The sequence below is a fragment of the Sorex fumeus genome, unplaced genomic scaffold, assembly GCF_029834395.1.
Source record: "Sorex fumeus unplaced genomic scaffold, SorFum_2.1 ptg000026l, whole genome shotgun sequence".
NCBI classification, from domain to species: domain Eukaryota; kingdom Metazoa; phylum Chordata; class Mammalia; order Eulipotyphla; family Soricidae; genus Sorex; species Sorex fumeus.
In genome coordinates this window covers 18,448,600-18,473,949 of record NW_026606083.1, presented here as the reverse complement: position 1 = coordinate 18,473,949, position 25,350 = coordinate 18,448,600, and the positions used below count along the sequence as shown (strand labels likewise).

General features: G+C 46.1%; 1 protein-coding gene across 2 annotated transcripts in view; it reads left to right on the top strand.

Moving 5' to 3' along the window:
* Positions 1–23,542, top strand: part of PIP4K2A (phosphatidylinositol-5-phosphate 4-kinase type 2 alpha) — a 172,215-nt gene extending 148,673 nt beyond the window's left edge. For both annotated transcript variants that reach the window (XM_056114725.1, XM_056114724.1), the window contains 4 exons: positions 13,275–13,388; positions 18,186–18,429; positions 20,259–20,362; positions 23,334–23,542. In XM_056114725.1, coding sequence (XP_055970700.1) covers positions 13,275–13,388; positions 18,186–18,429; positions 20,259–20,362; positions 23,334–23,414 — 543 coding nt within the window. In that variant the 3' untranslated portion in view covers positions 23,415–23,542. The remainder of the gene's footprint in view (positions 1–13,274; positions 13,389–18,185; positions 18,430–20,258; positions 20,363–23,333) is intronic.
* Positions 23,543–25,350: the final 1,808 nt, after the last annotated feature.

Here is a 25,350-nt window from a genome sequence, read left to right as displayed (position 1 = left end):
AGACTTTCCATTGATGTGGCTTAATTAGTCACTGGAATTCTTCATTTTCCTTTCATTTGAGTCATTATAACTGTTTTAATTTTCCGTACTTTTAACTTGTTGATGACAAGTTTTAAAACTGTCATTTCAAATATTTGCTGTTATAGGCGCAGACAAGTCCCATCCCTGAGATTTCAGCTTGACACATAATTAGTGTGATTTGCATTAGCATAATAATGAAGATGGAACTGAAGGAAATAAAGAAGTTATATTCTAACAATAATGGAATCACTTTCATGGCAACAAGTATCAGAACACGCATGTACAGATGTCTTTAATCCCCCCCCTCAAGAACAGAGTAGTGCTTTAAATTTAAAAAAAAAAAACGCTGTTGTCAAATTCTGACAGCGGCTTTGACTTGTTTTATTCTTTAATTCTTTCCTTTTTAATGGAAGGACATCTTCCATTCACGGCTCCAGCAGTTTCACCTCCTGTAAATGAGACAGAGAAATGCGTATCTCCCTGGTGGTCGATCTTTTCACAGCTGCGCTGCAATTCCAGTGAGACATCAAATTAGTAATTATAGCCAAGCGGGCTGCTTTTTACAAATGACAGTCTTAGCATGCTGCCAGCAAGCCAGCTCCTCAGCGGGGACGCTGGGAAGTAAAAGAAAACATAACTGGACTCACTTGATTTCTGAGGGATTTGACCTGACTCTTTCAAAAGCCCGTGTTCCTGAGAGAGAGGATCCTGGGGATTGACACAAATATGCATTTTGTTTTGTAGATTCTGCCGTGTGCTCCTCAAAACTCATGTCTGATTTTATTAGGTAAAAGCCAAGCCTGTTTAATGGAGTCACAGGGTCACAATCAGAAGATTCCTTTTAACATATAACCCTTCTCCCTAGAACCCATTTGAAAGAAAACAGCTGCCCTGCAATTGGCATTTGTATAACTATATTGGCGATGATCATTGTTGACACTTGGATAATGGGCTACAAAAAGCCGCCTTGTCGATTCGTGGGCATTGTGAATTGCACAAGCAATTAAGTGACTGTCACCATCTCTGACATTTTACCTATTACAGGCACTAAGGGTTGGGGAGAATTCATCATCCATTCACATCGGAAAAATGCTTTCCTAAACCAGTTTGCAGCATTTCTTTTGTGATCTTTAAATTGTAACAAATTATAATTAATTGCTACCTCTCCACTAGTTATTGGGGCTGCAGTTGGAGACAAGGTAACACAGATGGCAGGACCGGAGCCAAAGGTACAAAAGCACAGCGGTGTGTCCTGGGAATCTTTCTTCCTCGGCTCAAAGTTAATAATAAGCGCTTCCTTTGCCACTGTCAGCACAGAGGCGTGAAAGGGAGAGTGTCAAGGTTTCAGGCCCTAAACCTACTCATGCTTTCACCGACTTTTATAAAATTCTTCATCCCAAGACAGAAGTGACTCCTACCCCTGCCGGCCTTTGTTAGGGCCACTTGTCTCAGGTCCCGAATGCTGGGGACCATTTCTTGGTGCCTGTTTCTCAAACCTGGAATTAAAGGCAACTCCAGTAGCCTCTGCCTCTTGGCCTGGAGATGCTTCAGACGGGAGGGCTTGTGGAGAGCGGGAGCCAGACCGTGGTGTTAGGGAAGCCAGTTGCCAGCCGCCCGCCTGCCGTCAGTGAGAGTTGAGATCTGGGGACAAGTCTGTCCTTATTTATAAAATTGAAGTGTTCGCTTTTCTCTCTGTTTCAGTGCTAACTTGGGTCCTTGCTCCTCCTGCTCAATGGTGGGGTCAGGTGCTTGCTTGCTGTTCGGGAGAGAGGCTATTCTGGATTCTGGGTTCTGGGTCCCTATCCTGGAACTTGGGAGGGGGCGGGTGTCCGTGTCCAGTAACCCAGGAGGGGAAGGTGTCCGTGTCTAGTACCTGCAAGGGGTGGTTGTCCCTGTCCTATAATCTAGGAGGGGGCGGGTATCTGTCCAATACCTGGGATGGGGGCGGGTGTCCCTGTCCAGTACCCAGGAGGGGGCCGGTGTCTGTGTTCAGTAACCCAGGAGGGAGCAGGTGTCCGTGTCCATTATCTCCAAGAGGGGTAGTTGTCCCTGTCCTGTAACCCAGGAGGAGGAGGGTGTCCGTTTCCAGTGCCTGCGAGTGGGGGTGGGGGGCGGGTGTCCCTGTCCAGTACCTGGGAGGGGAGCGGGTATTGGGAAGGTAGAGTTGGGGGCAGGGATGTTGCATTTGCTGCTGTTGTTGGGACTACACCTAGGGCGCTTGGAGCTCTCATGGCATATGTGTGCGAGGTATGATGTTAAACCCAGAAAAGCATGTGTTCAAGCCACTGCGCCACATGCCAGGCCCTGGGGAGATGATGGGCATTTTGAAAGTGAATTTCATGTGTCCTGGCTGGCTAGTGTCACGTGTGGAGAGGAGTTATCCCTGCTGTAGATTTGTGTGAGCATTTCCCAGCTGCCCTATGCAAATCCTCCACCAGTCTGGCCTGTGGTGGTGGAGGTGCCTGAGATCAGAGGTTTCCAGACGAATTTGATGAACTTCCCCCTTTTCAGGAGAAAAAAAAACAAACAGTGCCGTGTGGAAGTCTTCCTTCTTGAAGCAAATAGAATGTACTTCCTAAATTTATCCAAGACTGCTGCTCCCCACCCTCTCCGCCAGTTCATTCCATCAGGATACATTCCCTCTCAGGGCTTACTCCTGGCTCTGCACTAGGAATTACTCCTGGTGTGGGTTCAGGGCACCATTGGGATGCTGGGGATTGAACCCAGGTTGGCCCCATGCAAGGCAAGCCCCTACCAACCGCACTTTCTCTCTGGCCCAGATGAGTTTTTATGTCACTGGCCAGACATATGGAGCAGTGCCTGTCAGATGTTTTAAGCTGACAATTCTTAATCTCCTGGTGTCGGAAAGAGACGGGATGGGGGAAAAGAAACTTTCCAAATTGCAGTATGTGTCCTGAATGTAAGCCAAGTTGCTGCAGGTGTATTTCATTAAGATGATAAAAATGATGGTGTTGGCTGAGTTAGCCTTCAACAGGGCTGTGTAGGGGTGAGCTTGCTTGGGTCTCCCACTCTGACATTTCGTAGACCGTGTTCTGGACACTCCCGTCAGGGGGCCACAAACCTGCTGGCTTTGCCTTCTCTGCAGCGCAGCTGCATGCTGGCCTTTCTGTCACCATGGACGTTATCCCTGAGGCTAGAGGGTCATTGTGTCTTTGGAGCCCGACAACATTAGAAGAAAAGGACGTGTTACTTCAGAAGGGTTAGCCTGAGAATCTAGGGGAAAGCATCCACCCGCAGCCGGGACTCATTGGAAACAAAGCCTTTCCGGCTCTCCGCTGTCTCGCTGCTGCTTCCCATCCACTTGTACATAGATAGGAACAAGTTCAAAGTAAAAATTGTGAAATGTCAGGGCTAGAGCTATAGTACAGCGGGGAGGGTGTTTGCCTTGCACACAGCTGAACCAGGTTCAACTCCCAGCATCCCATATGGTCCCCCAAACACTCCCAGGAGTAATTCCTAAGTGCAGAGCCAGGAGAAAGCCCTGTGCATCGCCGGGTGTGACCCAAGAAGAAAAAAAAAGAATTCTGAAATGTCCACATACTGGTGCTGACCACAAATGTGCACATTTTCAGGGGGTCTGGGACACAGATAAGTTAGCAAGGACCTGTGAGGTCATATCCCAAGCCCTGAAGTTGAACACACAGGCCTGCTGGGCTGCTAAGGTTATCCATATGAAGGGCCAGAGAGAGAGAACACAGTGGGTAAGCCGCTTGCTTTGAGGAATACTTTCTGAATGGGCCGCTTGCTTTGAGGAATACTTTCTGAAAGGGCCTGAATGGTCCCCGTAGGCCCACCAGGGGTGATCCCTAAGCACAGAGCCAGGAGTAATCCCTGAGCAACACCAGGTGTGGCCCCAAACCGCCACCTCTCTCCCCAGAAATGTTTCTTCTGTGAGCAGACACCTGTGATCAGCACCTCTTCTATCTGAACTCGATCCCTCTGCCATCATTTGCCTCCTCGTGGATCTCTTATATGACTTGAATGCATTGAAGAGCACAACTGATGTGATCAGGGGTGCTGAAGCTATATTCCAGCAGGTTAGGGTGCTTGTCTTTGCACACGGCTGACCTGGGTTTGATCTCCAGCATGCAATGTGGTCCTTCGAGCACCACCAGGAGTAATTCCTGAGTGCAGAGTCCTGAGCACTGCCAGGTGTGTCCAAAAAAAACAAAAAACAAAAAACTGATTCGATCAGAAATCTCTTAAATATTTCTTATGGCCCCCTCCTTGGTAGCACCCAGATAATGCTGTTTGATCAAATCATATTTGCCCCACCTTAGTCTAAGGTTGACCTCAGTTTCTCTCCTGAAAGATTTCTGCAGTCAATTTTCAGCCCCATTAGACTGATTTTACGAAGCTTTTGGCAAGCCCAATTAAAGGTGGGTTGGGATCGTTTTTCTGCAAGTTTCTTCTCATTTAGGTGAGCTTGAACTAACAAGGCAATTGTGACCCTGAGCAGTCTCACATGAGACAATGATTAGTCCATCGTTTGTAATGCTGTGCATTCGTTCAGAGTGTCCCAGTACGGCTCTTCAAAGGGACATCAGGCAGTCCTCACTGAATCAAGACTTACAATTAGACTTTTTTTTTTAAATGGGTTGCCAATGAGCACATCGACCAAAAATTTATTTCTTTCTGAAATACAAGTCCTTTAATCACAGAGTGCTACGCTCTGTATTATCCTTTGCATTGAAACCTTCTGGTGCCAAAATCCTGTTTGCATTAAACACTCAAGTGTGACAGGACTTCATTCCATCTTCCTGTTGGGGTTTCCAGCCAGACTAAAATAAGAACTTGGCTCTGTGGTATATAGATTTTGGCTCCATGTGCTTCAAATACATCTATTTTTAATTTTCCTATTGTTAATGGCAATAGTTTTTTTTGGTGCAATATAAACTTTGTCCAATTGAGTATAATTGTAAAATGATGATAAAGCCCATATTATAGTCATTTGAGTTCTGTGTATTCAGAGCTATGTTTTTGACTATAAATACAGATATTAAATATCTGTGGTTTGTTGGATTTTAGAAGAAGATTTTAAGGGGAGGCCCTGCTTGTGGCTACACTTGGCAGAACACATGATGCTGGGGATTCAACCCAGGGCCCCGTGCGTGCCAGGCCCTGTTCCAGCATTTTCAGTTCTATCCTGACTATAAATAATTTGTGATTTTTTTATTTTGAGTTAGCAAGCTAGAGAGCTAGTATAGTGGGTAGGGCACTCTGGTTTGATCCCTACCACTCCTTAATGGTCCCTTGGGCCTCACAAAGAGTGATCCCTGAGCACAGAGCCAGGAGTAAGCCCTAAGCACTGCCAGGTGTGACCCACCCCCCAAAAAAGGTGTGTTTTAGTTATCTCAGATATACTTTAGGTCTTTCTAAAATAAATTTTCTGGCCTTACTGTTTTTAAAATACCTGATATTACTAACACCTACATCAGATCACAGAAACTAATGAAATAAGTAAAAATATAAATGTCACTATCCCCCCATTATTCACCAATTCACTCGAGCAGACCCAGTAACATCTCCATTCGTCCCTGTCACATGCTAGTGTAGCTCAATGACATATTGGGGGCTCCTTCAGGGTCAGAAGAATGAGGACCATTCATTGTTACTGTTTTTGACATATTGAGTACATGACAGTTAGCTTGTCAGGCTCTGCCATGTGGGCGGGATGCTCTCGGTAGCTTGCTGGGCTCTCTGAGAGGGATGGAAGCTTTTGGGGCAGCCTCTAATCACCTTTACAGGTGTTCCTAGTCAAGCATATAGGCGGGTATGATACTCTCAGTAGCCTGCTGGGTTCTTTGAGAGTGAGAACTAGAGAGTAAGAGGTTGTGCAGCCACAAATGCGGCCATGCGCTTCCAGGAGCTTAGTTTTAGAGTCTCTGAATCCTGGCCATTGATGGGGTTACACAACAGTTGGTGGGTGTAACTGTCTAGCTACTGGAAGGTGGGGGAACTGGGTGGAGGAGGCCCAGTCCCGAACCTAGCAGGCTTGGAGATCTCAGTAATATAAATATAACTAAATCTCAGTAATATAAATATAACTAAAAATATAAATATAACTAAAAATATATGTATGCAATATATATGCAAATAGGGTATATAAATATATATGCAAATATACACATACACAAAGATTTAACTTCCATGTGAAACAAACCTTTTGCTAGACATTTGTTTTTCTGGGGGCCTTTCTTAGAAACTTGAAGTCTTTTAATAGTTTAAAATTTTTATATTCTATAAAAAGTCCATAGTCACTGGTACATCTTGACCACTTTGGCTCCAGGTTCATTTGTGTTGACTTAACTACACATAAACCATTTTTTACTGTGACCAGTACTGTTATAGTGTTTCTTTACTATTGAAGAATTTAGACCTGATGAGGAACAACCTATAATACTGTTCTTTAAAAGGATCAGGGCTGGAGTGATAGCATGGCGGGTAGGGCATTTGCCTTGCACACGGCCAACCCGGGTTTGATTCCCAGCATCCCATATGGTCTCCTGAGCACCACCAGGAGTAATTCCTGAGTGCATGAGCTAGAAGTCACCCCTGAGCATTGCCGGGTGTGACCCAAAAAGAAAAAAAAAAAGAAAAACATCTCACCCTATAACAAATATATATATATATGAAAAATAATTGTTTTTACAACTCAGAGTAAGTTAAATGCTCCCAAGGAGTTCATTGCTTGGAGTATTTTGATTGCATGGTTCTGTCTACAAAGATCACAGTTTGTGAACTTTTGCTTTAGAGCAGCAAAATGGCACTTGCTTAAATGACTCACTTTTATTGCATAATGGCTTTAAAAACACTTATTCATGGGAAATTATGGTAAGGCAGGAGCCAATAAATTTCTGTCTTTGGCCATATATTTTTTACATATTCATTTTTATTCCATGCTACTAAATATAATGTAGATAATTTATTACTCCAAGGATTCACTTTCCCCCCATTTTTATTCTCATAGCAGTGCTTTATTCTCATTTGGCTTTCAATGAGAAAGGTGTCCCCAGTGGGTTTTCCTGGTAGGGAGGGTTTTGCTGTGACTGAAGAGAATTTTCTAACAAGATTTGACAGTCCAGTGTGGAGTGCGCAGAGCATCTAATGTACCTTATTCCATGTCCGAATGTCTGCCACAGAGATGGGATGAAATAATCTCGAGTTCCATCTGCTAGGCTTGTGTGATGTAAGGACACTAAATAGAGTCAACACTTGTGGCCCTGGAGAAAAACTGAAAACAAAGGAAATCTCAAACATGATCTGTCAGTTATATCCCAAGTAGAGAACCTATTTCCTTTATTTAAAAAAAAAGTCTGGAAGGTGGAAGGAAACAAGAAGGAAATTAGGAAGTAGTTCATCCTTTTTTTTTGAAGAACTGCCATTCTCTGTTGTATAATTCACACACGGACCTTCTCAAATAGGTGGTGAAGAAGATCCTGTTGTCCCAGGCTGCATCCTTGGCAACACAGCACCTACCCAGTGCTGTACTACAATTCCCTGTCACTGTTCCACAGTGCACTGGCCAGGGGCTCTCAATTCCCAGCAAATAAACACTTAACCTACTACCACTTGAAAAACGTTGCTGACTGCTGGCTGGCAGCCAGCCCCAAGAATCCACAGTTCAGCCTTGGGGCACTGAAGTCTTCAACCGGGTGGTTTCCTCTGCTCTCTGGCTGTATCTACGTGAGACCGGAAAAGGGATTAAAGTCACCGGTTATTAAAGAACCTGACCCCGGGACTCAAGCTCTCTCCTCGGTGCCCATCATCCAGGCTTTCAAAGAAAAGGGGGGAAATCGTTGGCTGCTTACAATTCTTTCCTAGCTTAATAGTTCTCCCTTTAAAATGAAAGAGCCCCATGGACCACAGTGTATGCTCAGCCTGCTGAGGTCCCTGCTGATTTAGAGCCCAGCACTGGCCAGCCAGCCATCTGCCCTGGTGTGGTTCAGAGACAAAATAATCATAATAAACTACAACAGTATGGTTTTAATATAAGCATTGTCCACTATCAGAAGGATAGAATGGGGGAATAATTAAGCCCAGGAATGAAGTTTTCTGGAGGGGGAAGCTTTGTTAGAGCTAGTTCATTATAATTCTTTTGTTTCCCTTTGAAGAAATTGCTCAACCTATAATAAATGCCAGTTTCAATATCATGCAACATGTTGAATATTCACATTGAAAGAAGCAACGATGGGAGACGCTGATGAGGGTAGCACCGGCAATTCTGTGTGTGAGTGTGTCACACAGGCCTGGGATAGATTATCAGGAGCAACCTGAGCAGATGTCAAGAGGGAGATTGCCTGCTTCTTAGCCCAGCATCGGAACGGGCTTACCCATGCCGCTTCCAGACTGGGAAAACTTTCTTACATAGCACAACGTCTCTGATCTCAGACTCCTTGCCTGTAAGATGTGGATAGTAATGAAGGTGCCCAGAGAGACTGGCTCACAAGAACAACCAGTGTTGGTGTGGGTGTGGAAAAAAGAGACCCTCGTCCACTGCTGGTAGGAATGTCATTTGGTACAACCTTTCACTTGATCACTTAACATCCCGTTACTCATCGGTTAGCTCGAGCAGGTACCAATAATGTCTCCGTTCATCCCTGATGCGGGACAGTGTAGCCCAATGCATTTGCTGGCTCCAGAAACACGAAGAGCCTCAAACCGATCATTCATGGTCTTGATGAAGAAGTCTGACCATCTCGTAGGTGGTCGGCCACGTGATCTTTTGACATCCCATGGAATCCAGTAGGTAATTCTCTAGTCCAGCAGTCATCTCCAAATCTCATTATGTGCCCAGCCCATCTGATTTTCGACAGCTTGGCAAACTAAACAGCATCCCTGATCTTCATCATCGACAGAGGTCGTAACTCCAGATTCTTTCTCAATTGAGTCAAGAATGATACTCCAAGTATAGCTCCTCTTTGGGAGATCCGAATAGCGTTCTCATCCTATTTTCATAGGGCCCAGGTCTCTGAGGCATATGTTAATGCAGGAATAACAATGGAATCAAAGAGATGTGCCTGGAGCTGGAGGTTCTTTGTCCTCTTAGCTATTTCTTCGATGCTCTTGAAGGCGTTCCAAGCCACTCTCTTCCTCCTGAGCAACTCAGGTGCCAAGTCATTTGTCATGTTGACTTCTCGACCTAGGTATACGTAACTGTTGCATTCAGACATGTTCATTCCATTGAGAGCGAATGGAACATCAGGAACGAGACAGTTTCTCATAAACATTGTCTTCGTGAGATTTAGCTGTAGTCTGACCTTTCCACAATCACTGTCAAAGTCAGCCAGCATTTGTGCTGCTTGGCTAATGTTTGGTGTTACTAGAATGATGTCATCAAGCAAAGTGGAAGTGGTGTAGATGCCCACCATCTATCTTCACTCCCATTCATTCCCATTCCAGTCATCACATGATGTTCTCGAGGGTGTCACTGAAGAGTTTCAGTGAAATGGTATCACCCTGCCGAACTCTTTCTTGACATGGATCAACAGAGATCCTCTGCCTGCTTCCACCAATCTCTGGCGACTCAGGGATTACACCCAGAAGCCCCATCCTACTGGTACCAGATAAATACCTCATCGGCAGACCTCCACTACCTCCACCACCTCCACAACCCAGCTGCCACCACACTCCAGGCCGCTTTCCTTTGCAGCCATGTGACACATCATAAGATATTTAAAACCCATCTTCCAAGATTACTGCACCATATTTGATGGGGTTCAAATATGGTTTGAACCATGGGAACACCTGCAAGGGCAATTAGAAGCCACCCTAAAAGCCTCTATCCCTTTCGGAGAGCCTGGCAAGCTACCGAGAGTATCCCGCCCACACGGTAGAGGCTGGCAAGCTATCCATGGCGTATCGGATATGCCAAAATCAGTAAATACCAGTTCAACCCTTCTGGAAAATAATATGGACACTTCTCAAAAAACTAAGAGTTTGACTTCCATATAACCCAGCAATCCATTACTCCTGGGAATTTTCCCTAAAGGCACAAAAACTGTACTCCGAAAAGACTTTTGCATTCCTGTGTCCATTGCAGCACAATTCACAATAGCCAAAATCTACAAACAACCTAAATGTCCAAGAACAGATGACTGGGTAAAGAAACTGTGATGCATATACACAGTGGAATGCTACTTGTTTTAAGAAAAGACAAAATCTTGCAATTTGCCACTGCATGGATAGACCTAGAGGGAATCAGGCTAAGCAATGTCACCAGAAACAGGGATGGATTCAGAACAGTCTCTCCCATATATGGGATAAAAAGAAGCATAGTAAGGGAATAACAAATTACCAAAAGTAATGAAATCCAAGAACTGATCTAGAATGGAACCCACCATGGTTGAAAGACTTGTGGCAGGGGAAGGGGGTTGAGGGGAAGGTTATGGGGGGCTGGGAGGAACTTCTGGGGACAATGGTGGAGGAAAATGGATATACTGTGAGGGGTGTTAGAATGTTGTATGCAGGAAACCCTACCATTTACAGTATTGTAAAATTGCAAAGCACAGTGACAAATAGATATTTTTAATAATAATTTAAAAGACAGTTTTAAATTATTATTAAAAATAATAATACCACAACTGCCATTGAGGCGATGTGGAATCAAAGTGCCAGTGTGACCTAGTGATTAGAGCACCTGCCTCACTCACAAGAGACCCTGGTTTGATCACTGACATCAGACATCCTCCCTCCCCCAAAGAAATAGATGCACATAGATGATTAGCACAGTGCCTTGAGGTCCAGGGGATCCCCCACATAAGCACATAAGGACCGAGGCTGGGGACCACTCCAGGAACCAGCCCCAGGTCCCAAGCAAATAAGAGGACACTCAGGACCTGAGCCTCAGATCCCTGTCCCCCACACCCTGTGCTTCCCACAGCCAGTGGGCTGTTGGTGGGCAGTGACAGTTCCTCCCAAGCCACCCTACAAAGGCTCCACGTTTATCTCTTGATCCTTTCAATGAGCCCTTATTGAACTTTTTTTAACCAAACTGGTCCATTTTTGAACTTATTCCAAACAAAATACCTGCCGAGCGCCTGTGAAATTCACAAGGGAGTTCAGCGAGGGACAACAGGGTGTTTGAAGTTTTATAAGGCCAACTCTGCTGCCCCGTGAGGCCTTTTTGATGGGATGACCCAAAAATAACCACCATCTTCATTATTGTGACTGAATTTCAAACACATGTCTGATGTGTCACTTCCCACCTGCTCTCCTGGCCTTCACATTCTCTCGAATGGAAACAAGAAATGCCTCTCCCTGCTGGCCTTCCAGAAGCGGGTGAGACTCGTAGTAGGGTGAGGAAGGGTATCACAGTCTTCACCCTTCTGCAGACAACTATAAACTCCCAAATTGTCTACTTGGAGGCTTACAATTCTTTTCCATCTTCATGCCCTTTCTCCAACAGATTTATTTTCTGTTGTTGGCTTCCCCTCTCTGCCTTCTAAGTGAGTTTGCGAAGCTTCAAGGTGTTCAGGTGCTTCCCTTTCCCTCTCCAAGAGACTTCATTGCATTTTCTGGGCTAATAGAACCCAGATAGTGATTGGCTCAAATATTCAGTATTACTGTGCTCTCTTCTCATCCAGTGATTATTTGACTCCTACTGATGTCAAATGTAGGCGATGCATCTTCCAGATCCTCCCTTAATTTTTGTGAAGAATGGTATTGCATTTATATTTATATTTTTTGAAGATTTTATGGTTCAACACAAGATTCTTTGCAAGTAGAAAAGCTCTACCAGGAATTGGGATGACTTATTCATACACCTAATGGGGCGATTTGTTCCTACATCTACATACTCCTGCAGCCATGATTTTTTCCCGACTAGCTTCATCTGGTTGAGTCAAAAACTTTTTTAGATGTGCACTTTAACTCTTTTAGTGTTACCTGATCATTTTTTCCTATACTGTGTCTGACAGTCCTTCAGTTACTGCTTATTTGATTCCATCTTTGGATTTCTGAACTATGCTCTACCTGCATTGTCAGGGTAATGGCTGTGGCAATGGTTCTGTCTCAAAATAACAGACCTTCACATGTTCTTTTCTCAGAGTTAAAAGTCGTTTTGCTACTAATTTGGAATCTGCTGCATTATAGATGTGCACATATGTGTGTGCATGTAGGTGTGAGTCATTTACGTGCATGTGAAGACGTTATAAGATAGGATAAGACAGTTTCCATTCAGGCATTTGAAAAGTTGGTCCAATGATAGACCCTGTGAATTTTCTTTTATTCTAAGAGGGGTGGGAGGCAGTGTGAGAACAAGAAAGGAACGTATGCAAATCCTGGTCCTGATGTTCTTTCATTGGGCGATTTTTGTTTTTGTTTCTTCGTTTGTTTGCTTCACACTTAGGGTAAAGGAAACACTCAGGCATCCATTAGTTGACTAACAAAGGTGATATATTCTGTTGAATCCTTTCAACTAGAAGAAATAAGCTATGTTTAGCTGCTTAGCTGAAAGGAAGCCAGGAGGCTTTGATAGGTCTAGAATTCTCCTAGAATCCAGGTTGTACAAAGTACAAAGAACAAGCCACACCATTTCCAAATGATACGCTTTTACTATCCTAAAAACCACAACCTGAACTGATAGAGGTTTCTCAGCCCTGTGTGGGAATGTCATTGCCCTTTTGCAGTTGAGCAGTTTTTCTGTCAGCCAACCATCCTGTTGCTCATTTGAAGGGTAGGACTTCTCCACTTAACAAGTTTTATGTTAAAAGATGGCGTTTTCCAAGTCAGAACAGAATAATTTTCCTGGTGGTGTGGTGTCTAGGAAGGCCAAGAAGGACAGAATGCTCACCCCTGCTGAGATCTCCTCCCTGACTCACAAATTATATATGGATTGTACCATCAAGAAAACTGATAAAGATTGCCAAGAAGAAAGAATCTATACTTAGAAGGCATTTCTTCCATTTACTTGGAAGAAAGTGAATCTAAGAACACAGTCAGGGTCAATCCCAAGAAAATCAGGAAGTGAATTACAAAGCCTGATGATCCCTCTAACCCGCCATTCCTGTTGGGAACACTGCCAGTGACCATGGCTCACTGGTGCCCCCTGGCGGTACCAAAACTGTCTCACACTTTACTGCCTAGGGTAAGACCCCTGTAGTAAATGGATGGCAACCCAGTTTCCAGGCATAGAAAACTTCAATACCAGGATTGGAATATGCACATGGGTATTTTTGTTTGATTGTCTAATTTTTTTAAATTAAAGTCTTGATTTTTTTTATGTGCTGTAGGCCAAAGAACTGCCAACTTTAAAGGATAATGATTTCATTAACGAGGGCCAAAAGATCTATATTGACGACAACAACAAAAAGGTGTTCTTGGAAAAACTGAAAAAGGACGTGGAGGTAAGAAAAATAAATAAATAAATAATAAAGGAAGGCCGTATTGGATAAGTGGGTCGACACTGCTGGTTCTGATGAGCTTTTTGAAGCATCTACCTAAAGCTGCAACCAAGGCGAAAAGATACTCTCTGCTCCTGTGGTCTTCAAACCCCTGGTCCACAGATACAGAAAGGTTGAAAAACATCAGTCTGCCACAGTAAGGATTAACTGCCAGGCCATGGGCTGGTGCACAGAACAGGTGCCATTTGCAGGTATAAAAAGGTTGTAGAAACCTGGGCTGCATTATCAGAAGCATATGCCCTATAAACAGCTGTGTCTCGTAGCCTGCGCTGACAAAGAAAAGCACCAGGTCAGCCACTGTCTGCTCTGTCAGCGCTGCTTGGAGTGGATTGATTGCACACTGGAATTACCACCCGTCACAGATGGCTCACATGGCCCTGCTCGTGGCCTGGCCCTTTACCATGTCATTAGTAGGAATATTAGAAGATGTTCGGAATTTTAGGTGCTCTGCAGGTGATTTAAGGGAAGTTCCAGAACCTCTGCTTTAGGCAAGCACCTGCTGTCTGTGTGTGGCTAAGCACTTTCATGCAAACTCACTGCCCACAGCAACCAGTGTCAGGGGGGTAGAGAATGAACCAAATAGTCGGTCAAACAACCGGGCAGCTCAAATACAGGTAGAAGACAGCTATTCATTTGGGGTTTTCTGCCTTTTAATTTTGATCTGGTGTTAAATCCTCATTCAGTTACCCAGCACTTTGAATCTATTTGCTTTCTTTCAACCAGTAAATGGAGCATCACTGTGGGCAGAGCCCCTGGGACGGCTCAAGCCTGGTGGCAAGCACAGAGGCTAGCGTGAGGGCCCAGGGCAGGGGCTGGGCAGAGAGAAACTGCTTGTGAGTACTGGGCTTTCTGCCGAGAATCGAAGGGGTTCTATTTTTAAGGGCCTTACGAATAACAAATATACCATATGCTGCCCTTTTGATTATTAGAATGGTGTTACTGTTTCTGGTGCCATTTTGTTCTCAGAGAAATAAATTGAGAAAATAAACATTTTCATCTTTGGGGTGGGGGGCAGTTGGGGGTAGCCACACCCAGCAGTGCTCAGGGGCTTCTCTTGGAGTCAGGGATTCAAACCAGGCTCATGGTTCTAGTCGCGTCAAGGCAAGCGCTTCACCTCTTTCTTCTCTCACTCTGGCCCAAACATTCTATTGTGAAAGTCTATATTATAGGACAGTACAAAAAGAATTCAGATTTGCAGTTCCCAAGTTTTTCTTCAATGTTAGTTTTGTTTTTGTGTACTTTTATTTCCCTCTTTTGCAATGCTATTCCCGGTGGCCCCCCACAGATCTGCTACGGAGAGGTTCTGGTGGATGATACTCTTTTACATGACATTAAATACAACTAATTTTATTTTAGCCAGAGAACCACTGTCATGCTTTCGATTGTATTCCCCACAAGGGCTGAAGCTTTAAGCTTATTTCCTTTGTGACATTCTTATGGCACTTTCATTATGAGACTCTTGGGTCAAGTGAGTTTATAATTATTTTTAGCTCATAAATGACTTTAAGAAAAAGAAATTTATCGGGGGGGGGGGGTCTGGAGAGAGAGTTCAGGAGGCAAAACAACGTGCCTTACATGCAACTAACCCCAGTTTGATCCCAGCATAGTATGTGGTTCCCCAAAGCACCGCCAGGGGTCACTCTGGGGCACAGAGCCTGGAATAGTCATGAACTCACTTGGTATGACCCATGCTACTCCCAGATATTTTTTTTATCTTTTTAAAATTTAGACATGAGTTTCATTTGATTCTATATTTATTATGTGTTGCATGGATTATGAAATGTTCACCACAGTTAGTCTAGTTAATACTCATCATTAAATTTTTTTTTCTGTCATAAAAATTTAAGATCTCATCTCCTCGCAACTTTTAAATATGCAATATAGTTTTATTAGCTATGGTCACCATGCTGCGCATTCAATCCCTATGACTGACTTCTCACGGGAAGTTTGTGCCTTTTGGTCCTTTTCACCAATTACTTTATCCTGCTTTCTTGGCTCAGAACCTAAATGGTGGTTATTTGTGATGGACACAAATCTGACTTTTTTTTTAAGTGGATAAGTCTTTGCTTTTATCATTTAACATTTTGTCTTTAGTCTTTCATTAATGAAGCGTTTGTTTCTCCTCCGTTGTCAGTCACCCTTATTAAAATACATATGAGTTAAGCATTTCCTTTGGAGTCAACTTGATCTGGTAACTCAGTAGCATAAGTAGACATTGTCTCTTTTGAATTTTTATTCATTAATCAGGAAATCTTTGATCCTGAATAATATTGTTTTAGCAGTTATGGCAAATAACCCTTAGGGTTATCTGTGATCTACCAGAAAAAATGTTTTCATCTTTTTTTTTCTGCTAGTCATATATCACTCTGATATTTAGACTCCAAAAATAATGTAACTGAAGCAGTTCAAATTTACAGTTGAATTACATAAGGATCCTCTTATCCCTTTTGTTGTCTCTAATAATGCCCATGATTAGAGGATTAGGATAGTTTAATCCCACGCATGGCCAAAGCTGTTTTGTTGAAATAGAGACAGGGCATAAAGTGTTCTTTCATTAAGAAATATTCTCAGTGGTTGATAAAAGTGCCTTTAGTTTTTAAATTCATGCAGAAGCATCATTAAGTTTCTAAGCAGGTAATTATGGTGAAGTAGCTTGACATCTGATCTTGATAATGAGGCTAGAATTTAATCGAGTTTAATGTTTTCATCAGTCCATACTTTTCTAATTTAGTTGACGGGCTTGTTTGAATATAGTTCTGTTTCTTTTTTTAATTTGAGGCTTTTTAAAAATTTATTTTATGTTTTGTATTATGCCCAAAGTAAAAGAGGAGTTAAATATATCTGAATAAATCATCTAATTTTTAGGGGCAAAAGGGAAGAGTAGTCACTGGAGAGGCTAGCTGCGTTTCCCCTTCCATTGCCCTTCTAACCTATTCGCCTGCCATGGCAGGGACCTTCCATTCAGATCACTTTGTCTATAACTCAATATGTGAGACTTTTCTCCAGTATCAGTTCTTTATGGAGAGGGAAAATCACTTTGGCCATTTGACCTGCTTGTTCGCCCTCCTCTGCCCCCTCCAACCCGACTGGGCAGGTGCTGTGGGTTTACCCCTCCCATCTGCCTAGCCCTCTTCAGAGTTCTTCAGGTCACAATTTTCCCTCTTCTCCTTTTTTCTGTAAATGGACCCTGACACAGGACTCTAAACAGAATATTATCTGTCGATTAAAATGCAGATGGTATTACTGACGTCAAGAAAGGGCCGGCCACCATCATAGACAGACCTAAACAGATCCCCATGCCCCAGCTGCCCCCCCCTGCCCCGACTCCAGGCTTAAGGCCCAACCTGTCCACACCCGTGTGCCCAGAGACCTTGGTGACCCTCCTCATGGGGTGGACTACAGCAGTTTCTCACAGAACTGAGGAAATCATTCTGAACACAAAGGCCAGACCATGTGAACTGAGGGTCTCAAGGTGCTGGCTGAAAATGAGCTCAATTTCCCAAGGCCCACAGAGGCATCTCTTTCTCCTGAGCCTGCAGGAGATGTGGGGGCTTCCTCCAGGGCCAGGAGGCGAACTCTGGCCCCAGCACATTCCCTGGGGCCTCCAGTTCCCACCAGCCCAGGCCCCCCTACCACCACCACCCCTGCCAGCTCCTACCCATGGTCGGGCTCAGAAAAAAAAAAAATGCAATGCAGTCCCATAGAGCTGCCTGTTCAGAGAGCTAAGCAAGCTAGGAAAAAGCTATTCACTGAATCCGAGGTTACAGAGGCCAGGAAGTAGGGCTGTGATTCAATGAGTTCAATTTCCGACACTGCTGGGTGCAGCCCTGGAGGACCCTGAGCCCAGCAGGGTGACCAGGTGTTCATAAGCACGGCAGGGCCCGAGTGGCACCAAGTCCTCAGACACATGCTCTGATTTCAAGTCACACATGATGACTCAAAATTTGCTTGCATGTGCCAACTCTGGTCTGACCCCGGGCACTGCGTGGTCCCCCCATGCCAAGCTGGGAGCAGGCCCCCTCCCAGAACTGCCTGGTATGACCCAAACCCATCCCCCTCAAAAAAAAAACTGGAGGTGCTGCACAAGGCCAGCACTGAACCCCCTTAGAGACCCCCAAACAGGCCCAGGAATGAAAAGGACTTGCTGGGGGAGGCCAAGCTCAGAAGCGGGAACACAGGAGCCTCTCAGAACTTCAGCCCCTAGATGCATGCAAATGTGAAATTAGGCACGAGGACCACCAGGTTCCCAGGGGAACCGCATACCCCACGGATCGGCCAATCACCCGGTGCTGCCCCACAGGCCAGTGTCCTCTTGGAAGCTGATGGACCCCCAGAACCCTTAGCGGGCTATTTGGGAAACAGCACGGGAGGGTCCAGTCACAGCCTCTCATCCTCAAGTCTCTGCCAGGCTGGACCGGGTAGGGCTCAGCCATTGGGTGAGCAGCGCTCGGGGTCTCTGTTCTGTACCCCCTCCTGGGTGGGACCCCTCTAGAAGCTGCACTTAGGCCTCACCCACTGTCCAATGTTGGCTGCTCCGGGATCATTCCTGGCAAGTTCAGGGACCATATGTGGTGCTGGGGGTCAAACTAGAATGAGCTGTGTGCAAGGCACTGTTTTCTCTCTCTCTCTCTGACCCCCATCTGCGCCCAGCCCCTACTGTGTGCATTGTTGTCCAGAAGCATTTTCTTTCATGCAGTGGGGACAGCGGAAGGCCTAACTGAGGTGTCTGTTGATCTGCAGTTTCTTGCCCAGCTGAAGCTCATGGACTACAGCCTGCTGGTGGGAATCCATGACGTGGAGCGAGCAGAACAGGAGGAGGTGGAGTGCGAGGAGAATGAGGGGGACGAGGAGGGAGAGAGCGACAGCACACACCCCGTGGGGACCCCTCCCGACAGTCCCGGAAATACGCTCAACAGCTCCCCTCCCTTGGCTCCTGGAGAGTTTGATCCCAACATCGATGTGTATGGAATTAAATGCCATGAAAGTAAGCTGAGCCCTGAAGTGCCCTTTCTTCCCGGGAGGGGGTTTGTAGCTGCCACTCTCACCCCCGTTCCACTTCAGAGCACACGGTCAAGCATGCTTCAGTCCTCCAGAGTCCCAAGAAGTTCACTGTGGGGTCCCGGAATATGTTAAAGCATCAGAAATGTAAAGGAATGTGGCCCTTGAGTTTTGTGATACCAAGGGAAATTTCTCTACATGCAGCATTTGTGGAGACAGAGAAATAACATTAATGTATATAAGAAATGCTTTAAAGCAATTTTTACCCCCTAGCAATCTTTTATGGTGACTAAAATGTGACAGATCTTTGGGGACAGAAAAAGAGTGCAGAGGTTAAAGGTTACCTCAGCCCTCTAACCTTGACTCTGATTTATTCCTGAGCATACCTATGGGCCTCATTGCACTACCAGGTTAGCCCCTTAGCACAGAGCCAGGAGTAAGCCCTGAGCATTGCCAGTGTGACCCCAAAAGTAAAATGTTACAGACCCCTAGGACTAAGTACATGCCTGTCTGCTCCATTCCAAGTCTTATTTTGTCACTCTTTGGGGCTAGGAGCTAGTGACCAGGATCTGGACAGCTGGATAGCACAGTAGACGGTCACATTCTACTGTACCTACCTACTTATTTTATATTCAAACATAACATATGTGGATATCAAGATACTATGAAAGCAGACCTGTTGTTTTCATAGTGAGGAAATAGTGATTTATCAATGATTTTTTAAATCCTGTGGCCCATCTGCCAAGTTAATTTCATATTTTGCCAGGTTGTTTACTTAACACACAAAATATGAGATGAGATGTGACCAAATATACTTTCTTATTGCTCTTTACTGAATCATCATAGTTGTGGAATTATTTAGAAGAGAGATTCTAATTATTTAGAATCATGAACAGTTCTACATAGTGATGAAATAAATAGGGATTACAAAGCATAATAGAGTATTTTGGCTTATTGTTCACTTATTTGGGGCTTGGGGAACAACATCCAGCAGTATTCAGAACTTATTCCAGGCTCTGTACTCAGGCATCACTCCTGGAGGGCTCAGGAGATTGAACCCGGATTGGCTGCATGCAAGGCAAGCAACCTACCCACTGTTCTATCGCTCTGGCCCCAATATAGAGTATTTTTTATTTGTTTGAGCAGTGGTGGTCAGGGGTTACTCCTGGCTCTGCACAAGGGAATCACTCCTGGCAGTGCACAGGGGACCATTTGGAATCCCAGGGATGGAACCAGGGACACCAGCATGCAAATGCCCTATCCTCTGTACTATCACACTAGCTCCAAGAGTATTTCTTAAACTGCACATTTGTCTATCAGAGCAAAACATATTGTGAAGGAAAGTACAGATGAACCCACAAAATAAGAAATGTCATTATTGAACCTCTGCAGTTGACACCCTGGGTTCTTTCCTTTCTAAGACTTTTTTAATGGAGAGAAAATTGGGCTCAAAGAGTGGAGTTGGGATACACGCCTTGCGTGAGTTGACCCTGGCACTGCATGCCTGCTGCCCCAGCCCCCAGCAGTACTGGACCTCTGCTCTGGTGGTCTGCTTGGCTGGTGATACTCGAGAGTGGTCCCCAGGACCCTTAAGAACTAATTGGGAGGTCCTTCCTCCAATCAAAGAGATTAAAAAAAAGGGGGGGCTGAGCCATCAGTGTCATAAACATAAGCATGGGTGACTTTGAGAAAATGTCCTTTGCTTTTGCCACATGACAGGGCTTTCGTCCCCCTACCTGGCCTCCTCAGCCTGAGCACACTGTCCCTCCAGGGTTGTCTGTCCTTTGAGCCACACTCATCTCTTATCCTTTGCAGACTCGCCCAGGAAGGAGGTGTACTTTATGGCAATTATCGACATCCTGACTCATTATGATGCAAAAAAGAAAGCTGCGCATGCTGCAAAGACTGTTAAACACGGGGTAAGTGCCTGGCCAGTGGGGTCCCTCCCTGCTCCCTCCTTGGTCCTCCCTGGCCCAGCCCAGTTCTACCCTTTTGCACGAGGGCCTCATTCTCTGTGGGACTCCAGGCGGGCTCCGTGAACTTTTGGCAAGTCACTTAAACTTCCCCTGGGAGTATGCAGGCATCAGTTGGATATTTGGCAAATTCTTTTTTGTTGTTGGAAAATGTTTCAAAGATAAGCATCTTCCAAAATGCTCAGAACCAGAGCGCTGGGACCCGGCACTGCAGACACTTCCAAAATACACAGGATTATATTTCTTTTCTAACTGTGACTGGTACTTTTTCCTATTACAGGACTCTTGAGGGCCAGATCAGAGATTTTTTGGGGTATTTTTGCTTTTGGGGTCACACCTGGCGATGCTCAGGGGTTAGTTACCCCTGGCTCTGTACTCAGGAATTACTCCTGGTGGTGCTTGAGAAACATATGGGCTGCCAGGGGTCGAACCCATGTCAGTCATGTGCAAGGCAAATGCCCATCCCACTGTGCTATCGCTCTGGCCCCTAGATCAAAGTTGAATCATGTTGAGTTTCTCACCTTCATTGGGCACACCCAGAATTGGCCAGCCCATTGTGGAATCCCTGAGGCAGCACCCTCCACATAAGCCACAATAATGGGTCCCAGCTGATGGATTGAAGGAAGGAGAGCTTAGAGCAGCTTTCCAGGGTTCCAACACTTGAAGGTGGTGGCGATAGCTTCTTGCCTAGGGGTGTGGAAGGGTTGGGGGTGGGGAGCAGGGCTCACTCTGTGTTAGCCCTGTCCCCTTTTCCCCACCAATTACACTTAACAGCCCACTTCATGGCATCCATCTTATGGGTCTTGTTGGGCACCATTCCAGCTCATTCACACAAAGGACAGTTGCTTCTCCAGCAGAGTTTAGTGAACTGAAGCATAAAACTCTATTAATGACTTTTTCTCTGGGGCCAGAGAGATAATACGGGGGTTAAGGCAGTTGCCTCTCATGGAACTGTCACTGCTTCCATTTTCATCACCACATCCACCCCCCCAACCCCCACTCCACCTCCCCAAGCACCGCCAAGGGTCACTCCTGAGTACAGGGCCAAGAAGAGTCCCTTAATACTGCTGGGTATGGCCTGTCCCCCACCCACGTTCAAAAAAAAAATTTCTATTTATTTCTGAACCAAATAGGCTTGTCTTTCCAGCAGTGGAATCAGCCTCGAACCATATCCCATTTGCCATAGAAATATTTCAGTGACAATATCGGCAACTCTTTGTAGATTTCTACTGCTTGCAGAGCACAGACCAAGCCCTCACTCACCAAGTTTGGGGAGCACCTTAGAAATTCTGCATCACCCAGAGTGGAGAGTTTGAGGGAGGATCTTTCACCACAGCATCCTGGTGAAATATGCGCATCAGGTCATACCACACCCTTTTCTGGGCAGTGCTGGAGGCTGAGAGCGCTCTCCACAATTCCTGGCCTTTATGAGGCACAGCCTGGTTGAAGTCACTGGAGAATGCAGAGACAGAGCCAAGCTTGAATCCTAGTCCACATCTCCCAGATGTGGCCCTGAGAAACCACCTGGGAGCAACACGTCCTTCAACTGGCAGAGCTGGTGGGAAGAGGTGGGGAGCAGAGTTGGGGTGAGTGGGGGTACATGAAGTGTGTAGGCTGAACCCTGGGGCCTTGCCTGGCCTTGGTTCCCATGGCCCCTCTTCCTGCTGTAAGATTCAGAACAAAGAGTACCATAGCAAACATCTGGTTCAGTCACCCCTGTAGATAGCAGCTCAGTGATGCAACAGAGTACACTGCATGGCCTAAAGTCCGGCAGAGTACACTGCATGGCCTAAAGTCAGGCAGAGTACACTGCATGGCCTAAAGTCGAGCAGAGTACAGTGCATGGCCTAAAGTAGGGCAGAGTACACTGCAGTGCCTATAGTTGGGCAGAGTACACAGCATGGCCTAGAGTTGGGCAGAGTACACTGCATGACCTAAAGTAGGGCAGAGTACACTGCATGGCCTAAAGTCATGTGAGGTTTGCCAGGTATTACTCTTAGCAAAGGAGTCTTTGTGCTTAGTTGCTGCTGGGATCTGCTCAGCCTGCAAGGGGATCTGAGCAGCCCAAACCAGGCCGTCCTCAGTGGCTGTAAGTAACACTGGGTACCTTGGCGCAGCTCTGGCATTCCGCCTCGCAGCTCAGCCGGAACCACCTGGGCCTGCCTACCAGCTCCCAGCCTTCCCGCCAGCACCCCTGACTCCAACCCCCTGCTCCTGCAGATTCCTAGGAAGTGGGAGTGACTCCCCGAAACCCCTTGCTCAGGAGCCAGCTCTTGTTCCCCTGGGTAAAATGCATTCCTCCGTGTTATGATGTCTGGGGCAGCTGAGACTGTTCCCCCATGTCCCTGTCCCCAAGTTTCCTATTAACCAAATATGGTGCCAGTAATGTCAAACTATGTCCAAGGTCCATCCTTGAGGCATCCAGGAGATCATACAGCAAGTAGGGTACCTGCCAGTAAGCACACACCCAACCCAGGTTCAGTCCCTGGCTCCACACAGTCCCTCAGGCATCACTGGGTGCAGCCCTGGAGGCCCCTCAAGCACTGCCAGGGGGTCCTCGCCAATCCCTGGCACCGAGGGGCCTGATCAGCACCACAGTCATGGATGCATGCATTGAGTTGCCATCCTGGTTGGTGATAATTGCTGGTACCACTTGGGGATCCTCCCCCCACAAAAGATAAATCCCTAAGGAGAAATGTCCTCGTGACTTCTAACCACAGCCCACATGGCTAGTGCGACAGCAGCCGGAGTGGATGCGCCATCCAGGTGCTGCCATCATTGGTTACTCAGCACTACTTCCTGGCCCGGGTTTGTGTGTCACAGGCCAGAAGGCCACACGGGCCTGCTGCTCTTTGCTCTGTGTGGCCTCCATTGACAGTAACGATACCTGTATTCCCTCTGCTCTCACACTGCACAGGCTGGTGCGGAGATCTCCACCGTGAACCCCGAACAGTATTCCAAGCGCTTTTTGGACTTTATCGGCCACATCTTGACGTAACCTTCTGCCGGGCCATGGACAGATGTGGGCTTGGGAAGGACAGAGGTGGCTTCGGTGTAAGAAGAGACAGAAACCAAACTCCGCGAAGCACACCTCCTCGTTTACATCTTCAGGCCAAGAGGACTGGCGGGGGGGCGGGGCGGGGGGGGGGGGGCGGCTACTCGCATAACAGCATTCCCAGCAGCAGCGTTCTAGCTCTTTCTGACTGCGGGCGGGCAGGCGGGCGTGCAGGCCTGCGGCGAGTTCGATCCTAACCATGAATTAATTAACTGATGAGACTCGAGCAGCTTCAGAGTGCGGGGTGGGAGGGGGTGGGGGGTGGGCAGCGACGCTGTAACTCCAGCCATGGCCGAGTGAATGAATGAAAGGGAATGAATGAGTGAATGAGATCTGCGGGGGTGGGGGGCGGGGGAGAAGGCCATGCATGTCAGGCCAACCCTGTTGGCTTCACACAATAAACTGTGGATCGGTTTATTGGGGGGGTGGGGATAGAAAGATGTGAGACAGTATTCATAATAATAATGAAGATAATAATAATGAAGATAATAATAACGATGGTGATCCCAAGGAAAACAACGTCCTGCAGATGTCGCCCCAGGCCACCCGTGCTGATATTCCTTACTAGTTACGTCCATAGCCCCCAGCCCTGGCCAGAGGGCAGCTGCCATCTCCCCCTGGCACAGGTCCTCTCTCTGAGCCCGCCCTGAGCCAGGACTGCAGACATCAGGGACCTGGTGTCCCTCCTCCGGCCAGACGCTGCTGCCCTCGCTGACACTACCTTTTCACCTCAGAGAATACATCCAGGAAAAGCGCTTCCTTCTCTTTTCTGGCCCCCAGCTTCTTTGTCATTGTTCCTTATGTTGCAATATAGGAGTTACTGCTAAAAGTCGAAAATAAAGCTGACCTGGAAAGTGCATAGTTTTGGGCAATGCTATGGACATCTCCCCCTGGACGGAGGGTGAGCAAATCTGTCCACCTCCCCATTCTCCTGTTGGCGATGGCGGCTCTGAATTATCTGATGTTTATGTTGGACCATTGTTGACACGGTGGCATTTGTCATCCCTTGAATGGAAAACCCCCAATTTTACTGTTTACATTATTAGGAAAACAGGGATATTTTTGAATCTAAAAATTTAATGTACAGCATGTAATTTTTTGACGTTTACATGTAAAGTCATTTTACAGAGTAGGTGAAATAATGTTCGTCTTACTTTGAAATGTGCCCCGCGGGTCATGTTTTGGGGTGAATGCTTTAGTCAGCGGACTGGGCAAGCCGTCTTCTATGGTCAGTGGAAAGGGTGGTTTTGTTTCACTCCAGGTGTCCATTTATCAACCTGGTTTTATTTTTTTAATGTTTAACCCAAATCTGATTGTGTAAGTTCATTGCCCTCAACTGTGCTGTTTGTGTTTTAATCAAGTTTTAAGTTTCCTGTATCCATCAAGTATTCACCAACTTTTCTGGCATTTTCCAAAAGGCGTCAAGCTCAGATATTAGACTTGCTTAGACTAGGCGATTCACTCATACACTGTGCTAAAGCTGTGCCTTTGAAATTCTTCGTTTAAAACCGGAGATGATTTTTGTAGGCAGTTTCAGAAGAGGAAAAAACAAAAAGAACAACCAAAACCCTGCCCTTCAGGAATGACGGAACCACAAGATGGGTTCCTGCCCTGCTGCCCCTCCCATACCTTCTCTTCAGGGCTGCTCAAGCCTGACTCACCGGGATAGAGGCGGGTACTGGGGGTTGCATAGCCCATGTCTGCCGGGTTCCAGAAACCCACAGAAGTACCACCTCTGCCTCTGGAAGCCAGCAGCAAGGCTCTGGTACCTGCCTCTCCTGATGTCCCATTTCATTATCCGCACCCCTGCCTGGGAGGTGACTGTCCCCACCCTCGAGACTTACTTGTGTCTTCCCCGCCATTCCTTCGGGCATGGAGT